The 20980-nt window shown below is 31.1% G+C and overlaps 3 protein-coding genes across 3 annotated transcripts; all 3 read right to left on the bottom strand.

Moving 5' to 3' along the window:
• Positions 1-11711: 11711 nt before the first annotated feature.
• On the bottom strand, positions 11712-12736 carry LOC108485820 (protein TRANSPARENT TESTA 1-like). Its single transcript, XM_017789670.2, has 2 exons — positions 12380-12736; positions 11712-12287 (listed from the first exon to the last, which is right to left on the bottom strand). The coding sequence occupies exons 1-2, from the start codon at positions 12677-12679 to the stop codon at positions 11862-11864; spliced, it is 726 nt and encodes a 241-aa protein (XP_017645159.2). The 5' UTR covers positions 12680-12736; the 3' UTR covers positions 11712-11861.
• Positions 12737-13656: 920 nt separating this feature from the next.
• LOC128293710 (protein TRANSPARENT TESTA 1-like) lies at positions 13657-14746 on the bottom strand. The gene is made up of 2 exons (XM_053029219.1): positions 14226-14746; positions 13657-14133 (listed from the first exon to the last, which is right to left on the bottom strand). Exons 1-2 carry the CDS (start codon positions 14736-14738, stop codon positions 13708-13710), a joined length of 939 nt encoding a protein of 312 aa, XP_052885179.1. The 5' UTR covers positions 14739-14746; the 3' UTR covers positions 13657-13707.
• A 1601-nt stretch (positions 14747-16347) lies between these two features.
• On the bottom strand, positions 16348-20219 carry LOC108484631 (uncharacterized). The gene is made up of 6 exons (XM_017788487.2): positions 19469-20219; positions 19254-19377; positions 19009-19135; positions 17874-17910; positions 17533-17785; positions 16348-16644 (listed from the first exon to the last, which is right to left on the bottom strand). Exons 1-6 carry the CDS (start codon positions 19730-19732, stop codon positions 16571-16573), a joined length of 879 nt encoding a protein of 292 aa, XP_017643976.1. The 5' UTR covers positions 19733-20219; the 3' UTR covers positions 16348-16570.
• Between the last annotated feature and the right edge of the window lie 761 nt (positions 20220-20980).

The following is a 20980-nucleotide window of genomic DNA, read 5'->3' as shown; positions in this document are numbered from 1 at the left end:
AGAGTATGGGTTCTAACATTATTCATATCATCAATGGCTCAATTGATTAAAATAAAACACTAAAAACAGTTTGGGAACTATTCAGGGACTAAACTAAACAAAACATAAAATTTTGGACCAAAATTATAAAATCTAAGAAACAGGGACACACGACTGTGGCTGGATCGCTTGGATAGCCCCGACAAAGGTGGTTAGACCATGTGACAAATTGTGGCCATGTGATATTCACAAATCAACCTACATGGGGGCATGACCATGTGGCAGGCCGTGGCCATGTGGAGGGTCCTAAGCCGTTTAAGAATCAAATTTCCTAAGGTTTGAAGGGAACATGATCATGTGAGAGGGTCGTGGTCCGTGACACCTCAGAGAATGATTATGTGGCACTATCTTGAGACACGAGTTGTCCCAATTCACTTGTAAAAAATATAAACCTATCTCCGGGATCTCGAATGATGTTTCTCGCACTTAGATTTGGTCCGGTATCTAAATTGAATCATTCAAATGACATTTACGCAATAATTAATAATGATTTTAAGATTGATCAAGATTATGGAATTTCAACAAGAATTAATAATGAACTTACCAATTCTTGGCAAGGTTAGAGATGAAATTGATGTTAGGGGGCTACAAGGTAATTTCCCTTTCCTGTTGAAATTAAAAGGCATGGCTTGAACTTGGTTATGTTAGGGGAGAGAGTGACATGTTAACCATTGGGCTACTACCCATTTCTTATTATGTTTTTACATCAATATAATATTTATTTTTGAAGTGGCTGTCATCCTATTTTGGTGAAAATAAAAAGAAAAGAAATGAGAGGGGTGAATAAAACTTAAGATCTCTAAGGAATGCACTAACTAGGTAACCATAAAGACTAAATGATTTCTTGGTTATTTATTTCATTCGACCTTATATATTTTGGGTGTTACATTTTGTCTATTTGCATAAGACTAAGATTCCAATGAAACCATCAAACATATAATACACAGAGGGGGAATCTAAGAAGGCTAGCGGCCTCGACCCCTAAATTCTTTCATTCTTATTAAGCTTATTTTTATATTTTACATTTTCATTTCAATTTTGATATAACTTCAATGTCTCGTGCATTGAACATGAGTTTTATATTTATTAATTTTATTTTTAAAATTTTAAACATTTTATACTGTATGTAATTAGATAATTTAAATGAGAACGAAAATGTGATTGAAATACAAAGTGTATTTTAATATTTATTAAATTTCAAACTCTTAAGTTTTTTATTTAATTATTTTAATATGACAATAAAATACTAATATATGAAATGTATCTTATCTAACGCTTTGACTTTGAATAAAGTTACAAGAGTAACCCTATCTTTATATATTCTTATAAATATCTTAAAAATAAAGAGTATTTTAAGTATTGAAAAGCTGATTTAATTTGTAATTCTTCATCAATAATAGATAAAATTAATTATGATTTTAATATATTAAAAATATCAAATTAAATATTAATATTTAAATTGAAAACATTAAACTTTTAGTCTTAATATTAAAAATATATTTTCTAATTTAAAATTATATGTAAATTTTATTAAATAAAATTTTAATTTAAATTGAATCAAAAGTAAAAATTCAAGATCTTTATATTTTGCTAACTAGAAATTATAGAAAATTATTTGATGTTGAATTAGAATCATCGATCGGATTTGATAAAGAGAAACAATACGATGATTAATTTCTCTTGACTTTTTCTTTTTAGTACACAAGTCTTAAGTGACGGAGACTATAATTTTTCATTAGTTTTATATGTAACCCTAAACAATTATAAAATTATAAAAATAAATAATAAATAATAAGAATTTATTATAAACTATAATTATAATATTAATTAAAATAACCTAACATATCATTATAAATAGAAGTTTTCACATTATACAATGCAAATTGGAGTTTTCATGGAAATCATTTTCAAAAAATAACCTTCTCAATTCTAACTTATCAATAATTTTTTTAACTTTTTCCATTTACAGTAGTAAAGATTATTTGTATTACTTAATTTTAATTGGTATATGGTATAATTTTATACTATTATTTAAGTTTCTAATTGAATTAGTGTCACTCTTAACCGAATCACTAACTCGATTAGGAAGATAACAAGTTTGAGATAAGAGCTGCCAGATAATGGATGGGCGAACCACGTGTTTCAGAGTTAATATATTGCCAGATGGTTGTGATTACATAACATAAATGCGATGGAAGTCATCAAATGTATATGGATAAACCACCAAGATTGCAAATTTATATTCTCTGGACTTTCCTCCTTTTCAAAGCGCCTTCCCCATGTAATACAATATAACATGCTTATAACAAATAAAATGGGAATAAACAATATGATTTCAACAGATCAATGTGGTAGCAAAAATATGCTCTTATTTAATCACTACAACATCAAAACATGCTTATCATGGATTCAATTAATGATTAGATTAAGGCATGTTGTATGCGTAATCACCAATCTGTATACAATAGGCATATATATATTTACATTATTCACAGTTCATGCATAATACTTCAATCAATAAGAGTATGGGTTCTAACATTATTCATATCATCAATGGCTCAATTGATTAAAATAAAACACTAAAAACAGTTTGGGAACTATTCAGGGACTAAACTAAACAAAACATAAAATTTTGGACCAAAATTATAAAATCTAAGAAACAGGGGACACACGACCGTGTGGCTGGATCGTTTGGATAGCCCTGGACAGTGTGGTTAGACCATGTGACAAATTGTGGCCATGTGATATTCGTCAAATCAACCTACATGGGGGCATGACCATGTGGCAGGCCGTGGCCATGTGGAGGGTCCTAAGCCGTTTAAGAATCAAATTTCCTAAGGTTTGAAGGGGAACATGATCATGTGAGAGGGTCGTGTGGTCCGCACACCTGTATAGCTGACTATGTGGCACTATCTTGAGACACGAGTTGTCCCAATTCACTTGTAAAAAAATATAAACCTATCTCCGGGATCTCGAATGATGTTTCTCGCACTTAGATTTGGTCCGGGGTATCTAAATTGAATCATTCAAATGACATTTACGCAATAATTAATAATGATTTTTAAGATTGATCAAGATTACAGGGAATTTCAACAAGAATTAATAATGAACTTACCAATTCTTGGCAAGGTTAGAGATGAAATTGATGTTAGGGGGCTACAAGGTAATTTCCCTTTCCTGTTGAAATTAAAAGGCATGGCTTGAACTTGGTTATGTTAGGGGAGAGAGTGACATGTTAACCATTGGGCTACTACCCATTTCTTATTATGTTTTTACATCAATATAATATTTATTTTTGAAGTGGCTGTCATCCTATTTTGGTGAAAATAAAAAGAAAAGAAATGAGAGGGTGAATAAAACTTAAGATCTCTAAGGAATGCACTAACTAGGTAACCATAAAGACTAAATGATTTCTTGGTTATTTATTTCATTCGACCTTATATATTTTGGGTGTTACATTTTGTCTATTTGCATAAGACTAAGATTCCAATGAAACCATCAAACATATAATACAAGAGGGGAATCTAAGAAGGCTAGCGCCTGACCCTAAATTCTTTCATTCTTATTAAGCTTATTTTATATTTTACATTTTCATTTCAATTTTGATATAACTTCAATGTCTCGTGCATTGAACATGAGTTTTATATTTATTAATTTTATTTTTAAAATTTTAAACATTTTATACTGTATGTAATTAGATAATTTAAATGAGAACGAAAATGTGATTGAAATACAAAGTGTATTTTAATATTTATTAAATTTCAAACTCTTAAGTTTTTTATTTAATTATTTTAATATGACAATAAAATACTAATATATGAAATGTATCTTATCTAACGCTTTGACTTTGAATAAAGTTACAAGAGTAACCCTATCTTTATAATTCTTATAAATATCTTAAAAATAAAGAGTATTTTAAGTATTGAAAAGCTGATTTAATTTGTAATTCTTCATCAATAATAGATAAAATTAATTATGATTTTAATATATTAAAAATATCAAATTAAATATTAATATTTAAATTGAAAACATTAAACTTTTAGTCTTAATATTAAAATATATTTTCTAATTTAAAATTATATGTAAATTTTATTAAATAAAATTTTAATTTAAATTGAATCAAAAGTAAAAATTCAAGATCTTTATATTTTGCTAACTAGAAATTATAGAAAATTATTTGATGTTGAATTAGAATCATCGATCGGATTTGATAAAGAGAAACAATACGATGATTAATTTCTCTTGACTTTTTCTTTTTAGTACACAAGTCTTAAGTGACGGAGACTATAATTTTCATTAGTTTTATATGTAACCCTAAACAATTATAAAATTATAAAATAAATAATAAATAATAAGAATTTATTATAAACTATAATTATAATATTAATTAAAATAACCTAACATATCATTATAAATAGAAGTTTTACATTATACAATGCAAATTGGAGTTTTCATGGAAATCATTTTCAAAAAATAACCTTCTCAATTCTAACTTATCAATAATTTTTTAACTTTTCCATTTACAGTAGTAAAGATTATTTGTATTATCTTAATTTTAATTGGTATATGGTATAATTTTATACTATTATTTAAGTTTCTAATTGAATTAGTGTCACTCTTAACCGAATCACTAACTCGATTAGGAAGTTACAAAAATGCTTTTCTGTAATTAAAATAAGTAATATTATTTGAGATTATTTTAGTCTTTTCACTTAAAAAATAAATAAAAATATGCATGTTTTATTAGCATTTTATCAACTATATCGATGTTATTAATATATACAACACCATGGTAAACAATTAATACAATGTTTTCATTTTAATAACGTACATATTTTATGTGTTATTATTAATTAGTTTTAAACCATATATTTCATTATTTATTATATGTTCTTTTAAATAGACATTTGTATTCTAAATTTATGATTTTTACATGCTTAAGTGTGTGGATTTCTAGTATTTTTTAATGTCAATTTAGTAATATAATAAAAATAAAAATATGTTCATATATTTAAAAAATTCAAACTCATGATTATATATATTATAGATTATAAATTGTTTTGACTCTTAAAATTTTCACTAAATTTAACCTTGTTTATTTCTCTATATTATATTTAAATTCTTATCTAAATTAGTGTCACGAGTAAACTAAACACTAACTCAATTATAAAATAATTAAAAAATCCACTTATACGTATCAACATCCTCAAAGCAACTTCAACCAAAGTTCAATTTAGTTTGTAAATATATTTAATTTTTACATAAATTTGTTTAGTGACATAATCTAATATACATTATATCTTTACTTAAATTTTGAAAAAAAACACTCTTCCTCCTATCTCTCATAAAATCTTTTCTTTTTAATTTGATATCAATTTTAATTTAGGATTAGCATTTAGTACATTGGTAATGTATTTTTATTTCACAATCAATCTTAAAATATTGTCATGTGACTCTTTTTTTTCAAATATTTATTTTTAATATTATACTATATCCTATAGGACATGTATCAACTCCCTGGCCCGTTTGTGGAGTTTAAAAGATCCACATGCAATGTACCAAATATTTTTCCTTTAATTTAGGGTAGATATTTGGTACATTGATAATGTATTTTTAATTTCACAAATATTTAAATATCTATTTTTTAATATTTTACTATATCCTATAGTATACTTGTCAACCCCTTAACATCGTGAAGTCTAAAATACACAAATTCAGGAGATTGATAAAAGTTTTATAGAGGTATAATATTTAAAACGCATATATCAATTTTTTAAGACTATTTGTAAAATAAAATAAATATATTACGTGTGTACCAAATACTAACCCTTGTTCATAAATGAAAAACAAATTAAGTTTAAGTAGGTTTTGCAATATTAATGTGATGACTCGACCCAACTTGTTGGGCATGGGTCTTCCTTGGGGTGAATTAATTTTTAGTTAATTTAAATAACAAATTTTCAAGAAAGTTAAAAGCGAAATTGTGTAGTTGTATTAGTCTAAAATATACAATTTTTAAAGAATTAAAATACAAAACTTTTATTTTTGTAGAAATTATAATTAAATTTTAAATTTAGGAGGGCCAAAATATAATTCATCATTGAATTAACATAAGACCTTACTAATTTTAAGGGATTAAAGGGCAAATTTTCTTTTAGCCCTACCTACCCGTCCAGCTCCACCCCTACTTGAGAGTATAAGTCAAAGTTGTCCTCTTTAAGCATCCATAAATCTCTAGAGATGCACTTGAGCGTAAAATCAAAGTTAATTTCTTTAAACATCTATCAATCTCTTAAGATATTATCACTCTCGAGTGCACCTCCAGAAATTAAACCCACCTCACAACACACAAATGAGTGTATTGTGAAGAACAAATGTCAATTTATCTAGTTGTACAAACTGCATGAATTTGTGTGTTGTATTGTGAATTAGAATCTCTAGAGACAAATATGAGCATGGCAAAACCTTAAGGGATATGTGGAGCCCAAGAAAATAACAATTTTAAATTATATTCACACAACAAGGTTCATGCCTTGCGAATTAGATTGAGTTGTGACAATTAATACAATATATAATATATATAAATTCAAATATTTTCAAACTATGCTATTTATTGTCCGATCATGCTAAACTTGGCTCCAAAATCTGATGTAATCCACGCAACTTTGTAAATTTTATTAAATAAAATTTTAATTTAAATTGAATCAAAAGTAAAAATTCAAGATCTTTATATTTTGCTAACTAGAAATTATAGAAAATTATTTGATGTTGAATTAGAATCATCGATCGGATTTGATAAAGAGAAACAATACGATGATTAATTTCTCTTGACTTTTTCTTTTTAGTACACAAGTCTTAAGTGACGGAGACTATAATTTTCATTAGTTTTATATGTAACCCTAAACAATTATAAAATTATAAAATAAATAATAAATAATAAGAATTTATTATAAACTATAATTATAATATTAATTAAAATAACCTAACATATCATTATAAATAGAAGTTTTCACATTATACAATGCAAATTGGAGTTTTCATGGAAATCATTTTCAAAAAATAACCTTCTCAATTCTAACTTATCAATAATTTTTTAACTTTTCCATTTACAGTAGTAAAGATTATTTGTATTACTTAATTTTAATTGGTATATGGTATAATTTTATACTATTATTTAAGTTTCTAATTGAATTAGTGTCACTCTTAACCTAATCACTAACTCGATTAGGAAGTTACAAAAATGCTTTTCGTAATTAAAATAAGTAATATTATTTGAGATTATTTTAGTCTTTTCACTTAAAAAAATAAATAAAAATATGCATGTTTTATTCAGATTTTATCAACTATATCGTGTTATTAATATATACAACACCATGGTAAACAATTAATACAATGTTTTCATTTTAATAACGTATATATTTTATGTGTTATTATTAATTAGTTTTAAACCATATATTTCATTATTTATTATATGTTCTTTTTAAATAGACATTTGTATTCTAAATTTATGATTTTTACATGCTTAAGTGTGTGACAGATTTCTAGTATTTTTTAATGTCAATTTAGTAATATAATAAAAATAAAAATATGTTCATATATTTAAAAAATTCAAACTCATGATTATATATATTATAGATTATAAATTGTTTTGACTCTTAAAATTTTCACTAAATTTAACCTTGTTTATTTCTCTATATTATATTTAAATTCTTATCTAAATTAGTGTCACGAGTAAACTAAACACTAACTCAATTATAAAATAATTAAAAAAATCCACTTATACGTATCAACATCCTCAAAGCAACTTCAACCAAAGTTCAATTTAGTTTGTAAATATATTTAATTTTTACATAAATTTGTTTAGTGACATAATCTAATATACATTATATCTTTACTTAAATTTTGAAAAAAAACACTCTTCCTCCTATCTCTCATAAAATCTTTTTCTTTTTAATTTGATATCAATTTTAATTTAGGATTAGCATTTAGTACATTGGTAATGTATTTTTATTTCACAATCAATCTTAAAATATTGTCATGTGACTCTTTTTTTTTTCAAATATTTATTTTTTAATATTATACTATATCCTATAGGACATGTATCAACTCCCTGGCCCGTTTGTGGAGTTTAAAAGATCCACATGCAATGTACCAAATATTTTTCCTTTAATTTAAGGGTAGATATTTGGTACATTGATAATGTATTTTTTTAATTTCACAAATATTTAAATATCTATTTTTTTAATATTTTACTATATCCCTATAGTATACTTGTCAACCCCTTAACATCGTGAAGTCTAAAATACACAAATTCAGGAGATTGATAAAAGTTTTATAGAGGTATAATATTTAAAACGCATATATCAATTTTTAAGACTATTTGTAAAATAAAATAAATATATTACGGTGTACCAAATACTAACCCTTGTTCATAAATGAAAAACAAATTAAGTTTAAGTAGGTTTTGCAATATTAATGTGATGACTCGACCCAACTTGTTGGGCATGGGTCTTGCCTTGGGGTGAATTAATTTTTTAGTTCGAATTTAAATAACAAATTTTCAAGAAAGTTAAAAGCGAAATTGTGTAGTTGTATTAGTCTAAAATATACAATTTTTAAAGAATTAAAATACAAAACTTTTATTTTTGTAGAAATTATAATTAAATTTTAAATTTAGGAGGGCCAAAATATAATTCATCATTGAATTAACATAAGACCTTACTAATTTTAAGGGATTAAAGGGGCAAATTTTCTTTTTAGCCCTACCTACCCGTCCAGCTCCACCCCTACTTGAGAGTATAAGTCAAAGTTGTCCTCTTTAAGCATCCATAAATCTCTAGAGATGCACTTGAGCGTAAAAATCAAAGTTAATTTCTTTAAACATCTATCAATCTCTTAAGATATTATCACTCTCGAGTGCACCTCCAGAAATTCAAACCCACCTCACAACACACAAATGAGTGTATTGTGAAGAACAAATGTCAATTTATCTAGTTGTACAAACTGCATGAATTTGTGTGTTGTATTGTGAATTAGAATCTCTAGAGACAAATATGAGCATGGCAAAACCTTAAGGGATATGTGGAGCCCAAGAAAATAACAATTTTAAATTATATTCACACAACAAGGTTCATGCCTTGCGAATTAGATTGAGTTGTGACAATTAATACAATATATAATATATATAAATTCAAATATTTTCAAACTATGCTATTTATTGTCCGATCATGCTAAACTTGGCTCCAAAATCTGATGTAATCCACGCAACTTTGAAACATTTCCTAATATGCTTTTACATAGAATTGTTGATACACGGTATCAATAAGAGTGGAAAAAGTAGAGAAACGAGATGATGCCAAGGAAAGCCGATTCACTCTTGTTAGGGATGAGAGCCAAAAAAGCAGAAGACTCAGGCTGAGGTGAAAGAGAGCTTATCATATTAGGGTTTTAAGAGACGAGAAGAGTGGTATGAAGACCTTTACTATTGATGATCGTTTTATGATTCACTAAACTAGACTACAATCACAACAAAGGTAAGCGCACCTATCAAATGGTAGTATAGCTATGGTGAGTCTAAAATATCATATCCACAAGGACTAAAAGTACTAGTACTAACCATCTTTCTATTATTTAGCCTAAAATATAAATGATTTGTTTTAATCTAAAATTAACTAACTAATTAATTACTGATCGCGACAGAGAGCGAATTGAGAAAAATACTTGAAGAAAACTTATAAGGAGGACAATGCCCAGGAAAGAATCCACCTAGACTTCACTTAGTATTCTGACTCTGAGTCAAACGATTTATTCACTTGTCTTGATCCGTAGAAATCCCTAAATTATGTTAATATCTTTTTCGAGACTAAGAACAACTGACTCTAGGTAAATTAATAGAAATCTCTTTCTAATTAAAACCCCTATCGTCGCATTAACTCAATCTATGGATTCCTCTATTAGATTTGACTCTAATCCGGCAGATTTATGTCGTCCTATTTCTAGGATTGCATGCAACTCCACTTAATTATGCTAGATCTACTCTTAAACAAATAAGCACATCACACTTGGAATAATATCCTGGAAATATTAAAACAAGGATTAAGAACACATAATCAAGAACAAGAACAAGTATTTATCGTATAATTCAGATAATTAAATAATAAGATCCATCGTAGGTTTCATCCTCCCTAGGTATTTAGGGAGTTTAGTTCATAATGTAAAAGGAAGACATCTCAATTTTAGAAAAACAACAAGACATAAAAATCCCAAATAAACTTTGAGAGAAATTTGAATGGAGATCTTCAATCTTGAAGTGGATCTGCTTCTGAGATGATTCCAATGGCTTTCTTCGAGTAATTTCTGCTTTCTACTCTGTGTCCCTCCTTAGGTATGCTTCTAGTGTGTTTATATAAACTTCAAAATGCTCAGAAACCCTAAAATTTGGCTTTTTCCGCGTATTTAGGAAACAGGTAGCGATATCGACACAGGTTGCCACATGGGCATGTGGCCAGCCCGTGTGGCTCACACGAGCGTGTTCTCAACCAGTGTGGAATTCGTCTTAGCCGTGTGGATCCTTCGATCATCCTGTTTTGTCCATTTTTGGCCCATTTTATGCTCCTTTTGTTCCCCTATGCTCTCCTAAGTATAAAACATGAAATTAAGAGATTAGGAGCATCTAATTCACTAAATTATATGATAAAGCATCCAAAAATATGCTAAGTATAAGATTAAAATGTGTTACTTTTATGGTTTATCAACTATATTAATACCTTAAAGTAAGTGATAGTTCGTGGGTGGTCTCTTCTTGAGAAGAAGATACTTATTAATAGCAAGTGCCCTAACAGAGGCATGCAAGTAGTCAATCACTGGGTGACTATAAAAATGATATAAGGCAAAAGATCACTCATGGATATTTCTTCAATCAATTCTCATTTTTCCACGTGTCCCCAGTCAAATAAAGATATAACAAAAATTAAATAAAATATTTTTAGGTGCTTCTCAATTTTTTTTATGATAAAACTTTTTTATACATAACCTTCCTCCCTTTAATAGTACTTTTGGCTTTTCTTTTGTCTTCATCAAGGATCCATCTCATTACAAATTTTAAAACTATAAATTAATATAATGGTTAAAAGCATGCAATATTTATAATTTAATTTTAGTCCTAAAAGTATTTTTTTTCTTACCTTCAGCATATATGTGCTAGAAATATAGGACTTTCCTTCTTCAAAATATTAAATTTATCAAGTACAAATAAAAAATTTCAACAAAACTAGGATTATATTGGGCGTATGTATATAATTTTCAATAAGAATCCTAGACCCACTTCTGCAACAACTGGAATAACAGCCGCACACATAAGACCACAGTGTTTTTGCCAGTTTGTGTTTGAAGGGGCAGTGAATGTCTTACACTTCATGATGCTTTTTGTTACGTCAAGAATCCAATGTTTTTTTCGCTTACAAGATGATATCCTATTGTTCTTGTTTTGTTAGCTAAACATAGCACCCTTCCTATACATATCATTGTCTGTAGTTTATGTCTCAGTTCTCCTTCAACATTAGATACCCTAATAATGTTACCCTATATGTTTTCATCTTTACGTTCTTGTTCTCTTCCCCCTTTCTTGGATGTTTATATTTTGGACTCATTGCAAATGAATAAGCAAATCATCATTTTGTGTTTGAAAAATAATGAGGCTGAGCTTTTGTTACTTTTAGTGCTCAAGTTCGAGTCACATTATTAATGTTTGAAATACGATTAGGGAAAAGAAGTAGTAGGATGATATATATATTTTATTAGAAGTTTGAAAATGAGGGAAGTTTTCAGACATGTAGGGAAGAAGCAGTATCTTCAAGTACCTCAACCCCATCAAATGATGGAGGAAAAGGACCATGACCAGACCCAAATGCCTTGATATGGTCTTTGAGTGATCTCTTATGCTTGAAATCGGAACCACAAACACAAAGCCAACGCTTGCCACAGTTCTTTTCATGGGTTCTCCAGTCACCTTTCACCGCCAAGAACTTCCCACACTTGCGGCACATGAAGGGTTTCAGCCCATGTTTCCTCTTATAATGTGTTTGCAATGTTCTGAAATCTTTTAATGGCTTTGCCCTTGGGTGTTCTATGTTGTTCTTGCACCCTTCAGCACAGCAGTAGCATGGAATGCCTAACATGGCTCGAGGTTGAGTTCCTTTGAGTGACTCTGGTCCTTTACGATATTGAGAACCATGTCCCCACATGTGCATCTACCATTGAAATCATTGAATATAATATCAGTCAAATACACACACACATACATACATAAAATAACATGATATATAGAGTGATTGCATTGCACCTGAAGATTATTGTACCGGTTGAATGTTTTAAAGCAGACATGGCAAGAGAAATTTGTGAAACCAATGAGGATTTGTTCAGGAGTTGGGATCCAATACTGTTTACCACCTCCATTTGCAATGTTTTCCTTGCTGCTGTTGGTATTAGAGTCATTGGAAGGGTCAGGGAGACCAATATGCAAGGCCACAGTGACATCCTCTTTGTCTTCTTCACTGCAGGGTTTAGGGTTTTCATAACTCAGCAATGGCATAGGGTCAAGTGACTCATGTATTGCACCTGGAAACAGATCAAGTGGCTCCATATCAGTATGGTAATTGGTACTAGAAACAATATCAGAATCACATGAAACATCTGAAGGTTCCATGAGAAAAAGAGCACAAGGAAAAATGTGGTATAAGGCAAAAGATCACTCATGGATATTTCTTCAATCAATTCTCATTTTTCCACGTGTCCCCAGTCAAATAAAGATATAACAAAAATTAAATAAAATATTTTAGGTGCTTCTCAATTTTTTTATGATAAAACTTTTTATACATAACCTTCCTCCCTTTAATAGTACTTTTGGCTTTTCTTTTGTCTTCATCAAGGATCCATCTCATTACAAATTTTAAAACTATAAATTAATATAATGGTTAAAAGCATGCAATATTTATAATTTAATTTTAGTCCTAAAAGTATTTTTTTTCTTACCTTCAGCATATATGTGCTAGAAATATAGGACTTTCCTTCTTCAAAATATTAAATTTATCAAGTACAAATAAAAAATTTCAACAAAACTAGGATTATATTGGGCGTATGTATATAATTTTCAATAAGAATCCTAGACCCACTTCTGCAACAACTGGAATAACAGCCGCACACATAAGACCACAGTGTTTTTGCCAGTTTGTGTTTGAAGGGGCAGTGAATGTCTTACACTTCATGATGCTTTTTGTTACGTCAAGAATCCAATGTTTTTTTCGCTTACAAGATGATATCCTATTGTTCTTGTTTTGTTAGCTAAACATAGCACCCTTCCTATACATATCATTGTCTGTAGTTTATGTCTCAGTTCTCCTTCAACATTAGATACCCTAATAATGTTACCCTATATGTTTTCATCTTTACGTTCTTGTTCTCTTCCCCCTTTCTTGGATGTTTATATTTTGGACTCATTGCAAATGAATAAGCAAATCATCATTTTGTGTTTGAAAAATAATGAGGCTGAGCTTTTGTTACTTTTAGTGCTCAAGTTCGAGTCACATTATTAATGTTTGAAATACGATTAGGGAAAAGAAGTAGTAGGATGATATATATATTTTATTAGAAGTTTGAAAATGAGGGAAGTTTTCAGACATGTAGGGAAGAAGCAGTATCTTCAAGTACCTCAACCCCATCAAATGATGGAGGAAAAGGACCATGACCAGACCCAAATGCCTTGATATGGTCTTTGAGTGATCTCTTATGCTTGAAATCGGAACCACAAACACAAAGCCAACGCTTGCCACAGTTCTTTTCATGGGTTCTCCAGTCACCTTTCACCGCCAAGAACTTCCCACACTTGCGGCACATGAAGGGTTTCAGCCCATGTTTCCTCTTATAATGTGTTTGCAATGTTCTGAAATCTTTTAATGGCTTTGCCCTTGGGTGTTCTATGTTGTTCTTGCACCCTTCAGCACAGCAGTAGCATGGAATGCCTAACATGGCTCGAGGTTGAGTTCCTTTGAGTGACTCTGGTCCTTTACGATATTGAGAACCATGTCCCCACATGTGCATCTACCATTGAAATCATTGAATATAATATCAGTCAAATACACACACACATACATACATAAAATAACATGATATATAGAGTGATTGCATTGCACCTGAAGATTATTGTACCGGTTGAATGTTTTAAAGCAGACATGGCAAGAGAAATTTGTGAAACCAATGAGGATTTGTTCAGGAGTTGGGATCCAATACTGTTTACCACCTCCATTTGCAATGTTTTCCTTGCTGCTGTTGGTATTAGAGTCATTGGAAGGGTCAGGGAGACCAATATGCAAGGCCACAGTGACATCCTCTTTGTCTTCTTCACTGCAGGGTTTAGGGTTTTCATAACTCAGCAATGGCATAGGGTCAAGTGACTCATGTATTGCACCTGGAAACAGATCAAGTGGCTCCATATCAGTATGGTAATTGGTACTAGAAACAATATCAGAATCACATGAAACATCTGAAGGTTCCATGAGAAAAAAGAGCACAAGGAAAAATGTGGGTTTATTTTTATTAAGCTTTTGGAAAGGATTTATAATTGGATTTCCAAGGCCAATTGAGAGAATATTGAGGGAAAAGAGGTAGGGTGGCTGGAGAATAATGCAGTTGAATGAAAACAACATTTGTTGAGGGGCTCATAAATATCTGCTGCTTTTTATGTTTATCTACTCTTGGGATGGAAAGGCAAATACCTTAAATCCTGTGGCCCAAGGCTTCTGACTTTAGCAAGAATTGCACTACAGAAGGTTCAAATTCTATGGCAATGTATTATATAGTCTGGTTTGCTCTCTCACCACTAGTCAACACCACACAACACACCCTTTGGCTATTAGATTCACAATTCCTTGTAGGGATCAATTGTTTCTATTTTTACTCGGGGACTATGACTTCTGAAAACTCCATTTTTTTTTTCATTTTTCTCTTTATGTATACATAAAAATTACAAACATTTATTTCGAGTTTTAATCCAATTAAAAAATGGTATAAAACAAGTTTTGAGATCGAATCCCAAACATATACAAATCTTTTATCTATCATTTGTAAGATAAGAAAAACAGGAAAAAAAGTAGGTTTGACAGTGAATTAAGGTATAGCCTTACTTTATAAACAGGTTTTCCTGTGTGCACTGATGTGCCTGGTATGCTTATATACAAGGACTTAGACAAATGACGACTAGTCAAGTCCACTTAGCATGAATTCAAGCTAGATAGCTATGAGCTACCTGACAGGCAATGTCATATTGCCATTGTCAGGAAAGTATTTACTCTAAACCTTAAATTCTAAATTTTAAACCAGAAGCTCCGGATAATATCGAATATTGATAACCCTTCCTTAGATATGTCTATGATCTAATTATTGTCATTCTATTCAACATATTGTTATGCAATGCATCAATGCTCTTGCCTATAAGCATGGTTGTAACTGCGACATCCAATCAAAGGTTCGAATGTGTAATATTTTCTTTTATCGTAAGGGCTTTGGGCTCCATTGTACTAAAATATAAAAGCATGCTGTATTTGGAGACATTTCATCAAATGTGTGTAGTCCTAACAATAGAGTGATGGATATATAAAACTGAGCCAGTGTGCTATGAACTCTCATAAGTCATAACAGATATAGTTGATTAATGGACTATATAACTAACCTCCATTAAAGCATTGTTATGTAAATTGAACAAGTTTGATGAAAGTATAGGCCATCATCCTCCAAGGAAGATAGCTTTCTCCATAACCATAGTATGAATATGACTTTTATGTTGAAACTCTGGTATTTCATTTCCCTAAACAAATGAAATATTGAAAAAGTGGAAAAAGAAATGCCTTGCAAACTAACACTAACTAGATAATTTCTGAAAAAAGGACTCATTTCCTTTTCCCCCTATTTATATTGGATCCTATCAAGGGGCATATATTCGTTGAATAATGCCACCATGCAAAGGAGGGTCTCGCTTTGAAGTGTTATAAACCAAATCTTCTCCTTATATTTTCTGGACATTAACACCATGCAAACAAACCATAAATGGAAAGAGCTAGTATGGATTTCCCAGATTTACAGTTTCTTGAAATCCTTGATAAAAAGGAAACAAAATGATGTTGACAGACGAATTTTTAATCAAAATTTTGTTTATTGGGGAGGGGGGGGGGGGGATGTGCTTCCCTCCTTTTGTTCATAATTCATACAATTCAGTAATGGATGTTAAACTCTTAATGAATGAATCACTTGAATGAAAACTTTTGAGAAAAAAGAAGAAGAATGTTTCTTTTTTTCCTTAAGAATTAAAGAGGAAAAAAGAAAATCAGCATAAGGTGGTTGATTAGTCCCTCCTTTTTCCTGCCATAGGTAACCCACCTATTGCTAAATTGTAGAGAATATAAGAGTGAAATAAGGTGATAAGAACATAATCTTATCAAGATTATACAATTTGAAGTTTTTGACAGGGGATGTGTTCTTCCCTTTAGGTTTTTGGACTTTCAGAAATAATGGCCCCAGCTTCTGTTTCTGTGGAGGTATGCTGTGGAGTCTGTGAATCTGAGATGGAAATCAGTAAAAAGATTTCTGATGAGCATAGAGATATACAAACATATATATATGTATGTACGTGAAAGAAAAAAAATCAATTTAATGAGATACATGCAGGAGTTTTAAGTTAAAAAGTGTGTGTATGTATATAAAAAAATATATATTTCCATAGTTACAGAAACAACACCCCTGGAAGTGATGTTTCACTGAGAAAAACAGGGGCCCTCTGCCTGCCTAGCTTCTTGTTAAGTCCTTATACATCAGCATTGGACTTGGGGCATTGTAAGTTTTGAAATCCAATAGATATGCAACAATTACAGTGATAGTTACTCTTTTACCAAACAATGATAAAGCTCTCAATTATCAGTATCTCAGCATATAAAAAGAAGATAATTTTGGTTGATAAAGTAAAACTTAACGTGTTAGTTTTTCCTCAAATTACTTAGCCATGGTTGCAAAGTCATTCTGTAATTACTTTTAACCAGTCCAAGTAGAAATATAAAACAGTGGCAGTGGATAGTATGGTTAGTGGGCCTCAATGATCAGAATCAACCATCATCCTAGATACTGAAACCACATGGAGTCACTATTAGTTTACACTATGCACCCCTGTCATGATTTTCTATTGATCCATCATTTGGGACATTGCAATAATCATTCACATGTTTGAGGTAGCCCATGTGCCCTCCCCCCCCCCTTTGGCGCATGCTACACTAAACCCAAATACTATAAATTATCTGTGTCAGAAAGTTTATATGAACATCAGAGGAGGAACAAAAGCACTATAACATTTGGCTTAATGACTGATACATTCCTTCTGTGGTCTTGAAAAAATCATCTTACTTATAGCATTGGAAATGTAGAATGAAAGGTAAAAAGAGAGTAAAAGTTATTTACCTGTGGAAGAAGGAAAGAGATGCCTAGTGAATTGAAAAGGTGGGGAAGGATACATGGAGAAGGACCCCTCCATTTGAGTAGGGTAGTAAAGGAAGGACGGTCCGGGGATACGTTGAGCCTGGGGTGCAGAAAATGTTCCCCTAGGAGCCTGCAAAGAATAGCCATAATAATATGGAGACCCCATTGTGGTAGATGATGATCCATATAGTTGATGATAGTATTGTTGCTGCTGAATTTGTGGATTATAGACAGCCTGCATACCAATTCAATAACATTCCTCACTAAATATTGCTGCCTTTAATTTGAACTATTTGCTTAACATTGAACAAAATGAAACTTACTTGGTGAAACCCATATTCAGGACTGTAAGTAGGGTACCTGTAAAGGTAGACAATTCATCATTAAAGAAAAAAAGAACTTTCCCTTGGAAGTAATTGCAAGAAACAGCATCCTTGTATAGAAAAAGGAATCAATGATAGCTAAGGTAGGGGACTTATTTCAACATGATCATAAGGTCCTACATTGATAACACTTGTTAGTAACAAGGACAACATTCGCTTAGGTAGGTACTGGAAATTAATTTAAGATATCCATCTAAATCTAATAATCAAGTTTTAATACTCCAAATTATCGAGGTTTGATTTCGGGGTCATTAAAACTAAGAGTCGGACACTCTATCAACGAACTGTATTACTAATGGTGCAGCTAACTATAGTTAAACATAGGTGAAAAGATGGGTACGCATTACCATGATCTTAAATATATGTAAGTGCAAAGGTAGCTGAAGCTCTACAGATAATAAAAATACAATCACATAAATGTTAGCTGTAAATGAGCTGGATCCTTGAAATTATCTTGGCAGATGAGGCCATTGATCAATAATTTAATTACTATAACCTTATTTTTATTTCTAATTTACTTTTTTTTCTTTACTCTGAGTTGCCTGGGATTATAAGAGAATAGAAATAATATAATACAGAACATACTAATTAGCTGCCTAAAAATGGAACCCTTTGCTTAAAAGTCATATATCAATATCATATCTGGGACCACTTTGAGATATATATATATAAGGGCACTACAAAGCATTGCCATAGTTTCTCCTAATCTTACTGGATTCCAATTTGATTAGCTGGCTTAATCTTCACATACCATAAGAATTAATTAAACTTGAAAATATGATTATTCATTATAAGAGATTACAAGCACAAATGTATATTAGGATCAGTAAGGAATCTGCTCCTCTGGTTAACCTTTTTCATTTGTTTTTATTATTTTTTTTCCCCTAGCTACAGCAATGTATGCCACGTTAGATCATTGACTACATAGGTATTGTAAAGGTTTCTTTTTAGTTTCCTTTAATATTATTTTGGTAATGACAATGTTGTATGGTCAAATGCATTATTGAGTTACAATATATAATCTGATATACCAACTGTATTGAGAAATGGAGTGAAAACAATAGAGGATACTCACCCATAAGGGGGTGGATACATGACAGGAGGTGGTGGTGGCGGAGGCGGATGTGGATGCACTGGTGCTGCAACTCCACTATATGGTGCACCTTGCTGTGCAACTCCTTGATAAGGACTGTTATTACCTCCTGCATTAAAATCCACCATATCCAATATCCATTATTATCATCATCTTCTCTTTTATTTCAATAATTGAATGGTGAAAAGTGTAGCTCGTATCAAAGAGTATTGGGGGGGGGGGGGGACCTCGTGGCTGTAAAGGCCTAGGCCTTCCAAATGAAGCAATGTTACAATTTGCTCTTCTTCCACCAATTACAGGATTTGGATCAACACAAGCTCTCCTAGCTGAATCAGGATCACGGAAAGTAACCTATACAAAACATTTGAGATATTTTTACAAACACCTTCATGAACTAAAAACTTTAAACATTCATAATAAGATGGAAAAAAAAAAAACTTACAAAGCCATATCCTTTAGATTTGCCTGTGGCTTTATCAGTGATGATAACAGCTTCAAGAATCTCTCCAAATTGCTCAAAATATCGACGCATTTCCTCTGTTGGTGTCTCCCAAGGTAATCCCCCAACGAACACTTTTGTAAACGTTGTGTCACCGAATGGTGATCGATAATGTGGATAAGCCATGGCATCTAAACAAACAAAAAGAAGAAGAAAAAACCGGGGTTTATCTGTCCTTTTGCATGAAACTTGAAACTTGTATAACATCCACAACCCTTTTGGCCATTGCTTTCATTGCTCTACCATATATGATTGTGTCTAATATACGTTCCCAAGGCACCCTTCACACATTACCACAAAGGAATCATTGAAAGAGTGACAGAGAGTGAGATGCAGACTTGTTTATGATGTCATAGAAGTTGTTGCTTGTTGGCTGTTGTTAATTATTTGATCGGTTGGTTAATAAAAGAAAAGCCAGAAAAAAAAAAGACCCGACAGCTGCAAACTCTAATTTGCTGTCTATTGAGAGAGAGAGAGAGAAAGGGCCAAATAGCAAAGAGAGGGAGTCGGGTTTTTGTAATATCGAATGACAGCTCCGCGAGTGAACGCACTTGAGCTTGTCTTCCCTGTCTTTGCATTAATATAGTCTCCTAAGTCCCAGGTCCTTGTGTTTTCTTATGTGTGTTGTCTTTTGAGTTTTGCCTCAAATTAAAAAGCTTTGTAATGTTTATTTATGCTTTGACTGGTAGTATTAGTTGGGTTTTTTTTTTTTATAGTTTTTTTTTATATTCAAATGAATGTTTTGCTAGTGTGGGTATATATTGCATGTTAATCAAAACCAACTGGCAGATAATTTTATTTTGATGTTAATTAAATTGGGTTTATAGAAAGAAATTATTTAATGTGATTGGTGTGTCTTCAACCAAACATGGAACAAATTAAATTTTTGAATGGGGACTTAAAAAAGGGAAAAAAGAACCCCCAAGTGTTTTAGCTAATGTAAAAGAATTATTACATTATGCAAATTGCGTGGATACTCGTTTTAATAAAACAAATTGATTATTACTTTACAAAAATCAAATTGATTATATTCGCAATAAATATTTGTTGATACAAATATATAACAAGAGAGGAGATGGGAGGAAAAGTTAGTGATGATAAGAAGGCTGGTTCATCTAGACAGGCAGAGAGCTAATAAAGGAAGAGAGTAGGAGAGGAATAAGGTAACTGTGAAGGCAAAGGAGACCGAGTGTTATGTATAAGTGCTTAGGGTTGCTGAGAGGGTGAAGATCTTTTCTTCATCATTCCCCAGGATATTTATAGAAGGGAGGTCTCGTGCCTGGTAGTGCCAATTCACTGATAGTATGGGTGGTGCTCCTTTCATGGGGTCAACCAGGTGGCAAGTCGATTGTTCCCAAGTGTGGTACCACTATGACATTCCTTTAACTAAGGTAGTATTAGATTGTTACACCTCAGTAGTCCCCTCTTGGTGGTAAGTGTGTTTTTGCTAAAAAG

Source organism: Gossypium arboreum, chromosome 6 (assembly GCF_025698485.1).
Source record: "Gossypium arboreum isolate Shixiya-1 chromosome 6, ASM2569848v2, whole genome shotgun sequence".
Classification (NCBI taxonomy): domain Eukaryota; kingdom Viridiplantae; phylum Streptophyta; class Magnoliopsida; order Malvales; family Malvaceae; genus Gossypium; species Gossypium arboreum.
Note: the sequence above shows the minus strand (reverse complement) of the source record. Positions and strands in the feature narration are given on the sequence as shown.

Bases quoted from the DNA above. Each gene is read 5' to 3' on its own strand.
- LOC108485820 (XM_017789670.2), bottom strand. From the start codon at position 12,679: ATGGAGCCACTTGATCTGTTTCCAGGTGCAATACATGAGTCACTTGAC. The intron at 12,288-12,379 runs GTGCAATGCAAT...TTTCAATGGTAG, and splicing joins ACCGGTACAATAATCTTCAG to ATGCACATGTGGGGACATGG.
- LOC128293710 (XM_053029219.1), bottom strand. From the start codon at position 14,738: ATGTTGTTTTCATTCAACTGCATTATTCTCCAGCCACCCTACCTCTTT. The intron at 14,134-14,225 runs GTGCAATGCAAT...TTTCAATGGTAG, and splicing joins ACCGGTACAATAATCTTCAG to ATGCACATGTGGGGACATGG.
- LOC108484631 (XM_017788487.2), bottom strand. From the start codon at position 19,732: ATGTTATACAAGTTTCAAGTTTCATGCAAAAGGACAGATAAACCCCGG. The intron at 19,136-19,253 runs GTCCCCCCCCCC...ATTTTAATGCAG, and splicing joins TAGGCCTTTACAGCCACGAG to GAGGTAATAACAGTCCTTAT. The intron at 17,911-19,008 runs GTGAGTATCCTC...CTACCTTTACAG, and splicing joins ATGTATCCACCCCCTTATGG to GTACCCTACTTACAGTCCTG.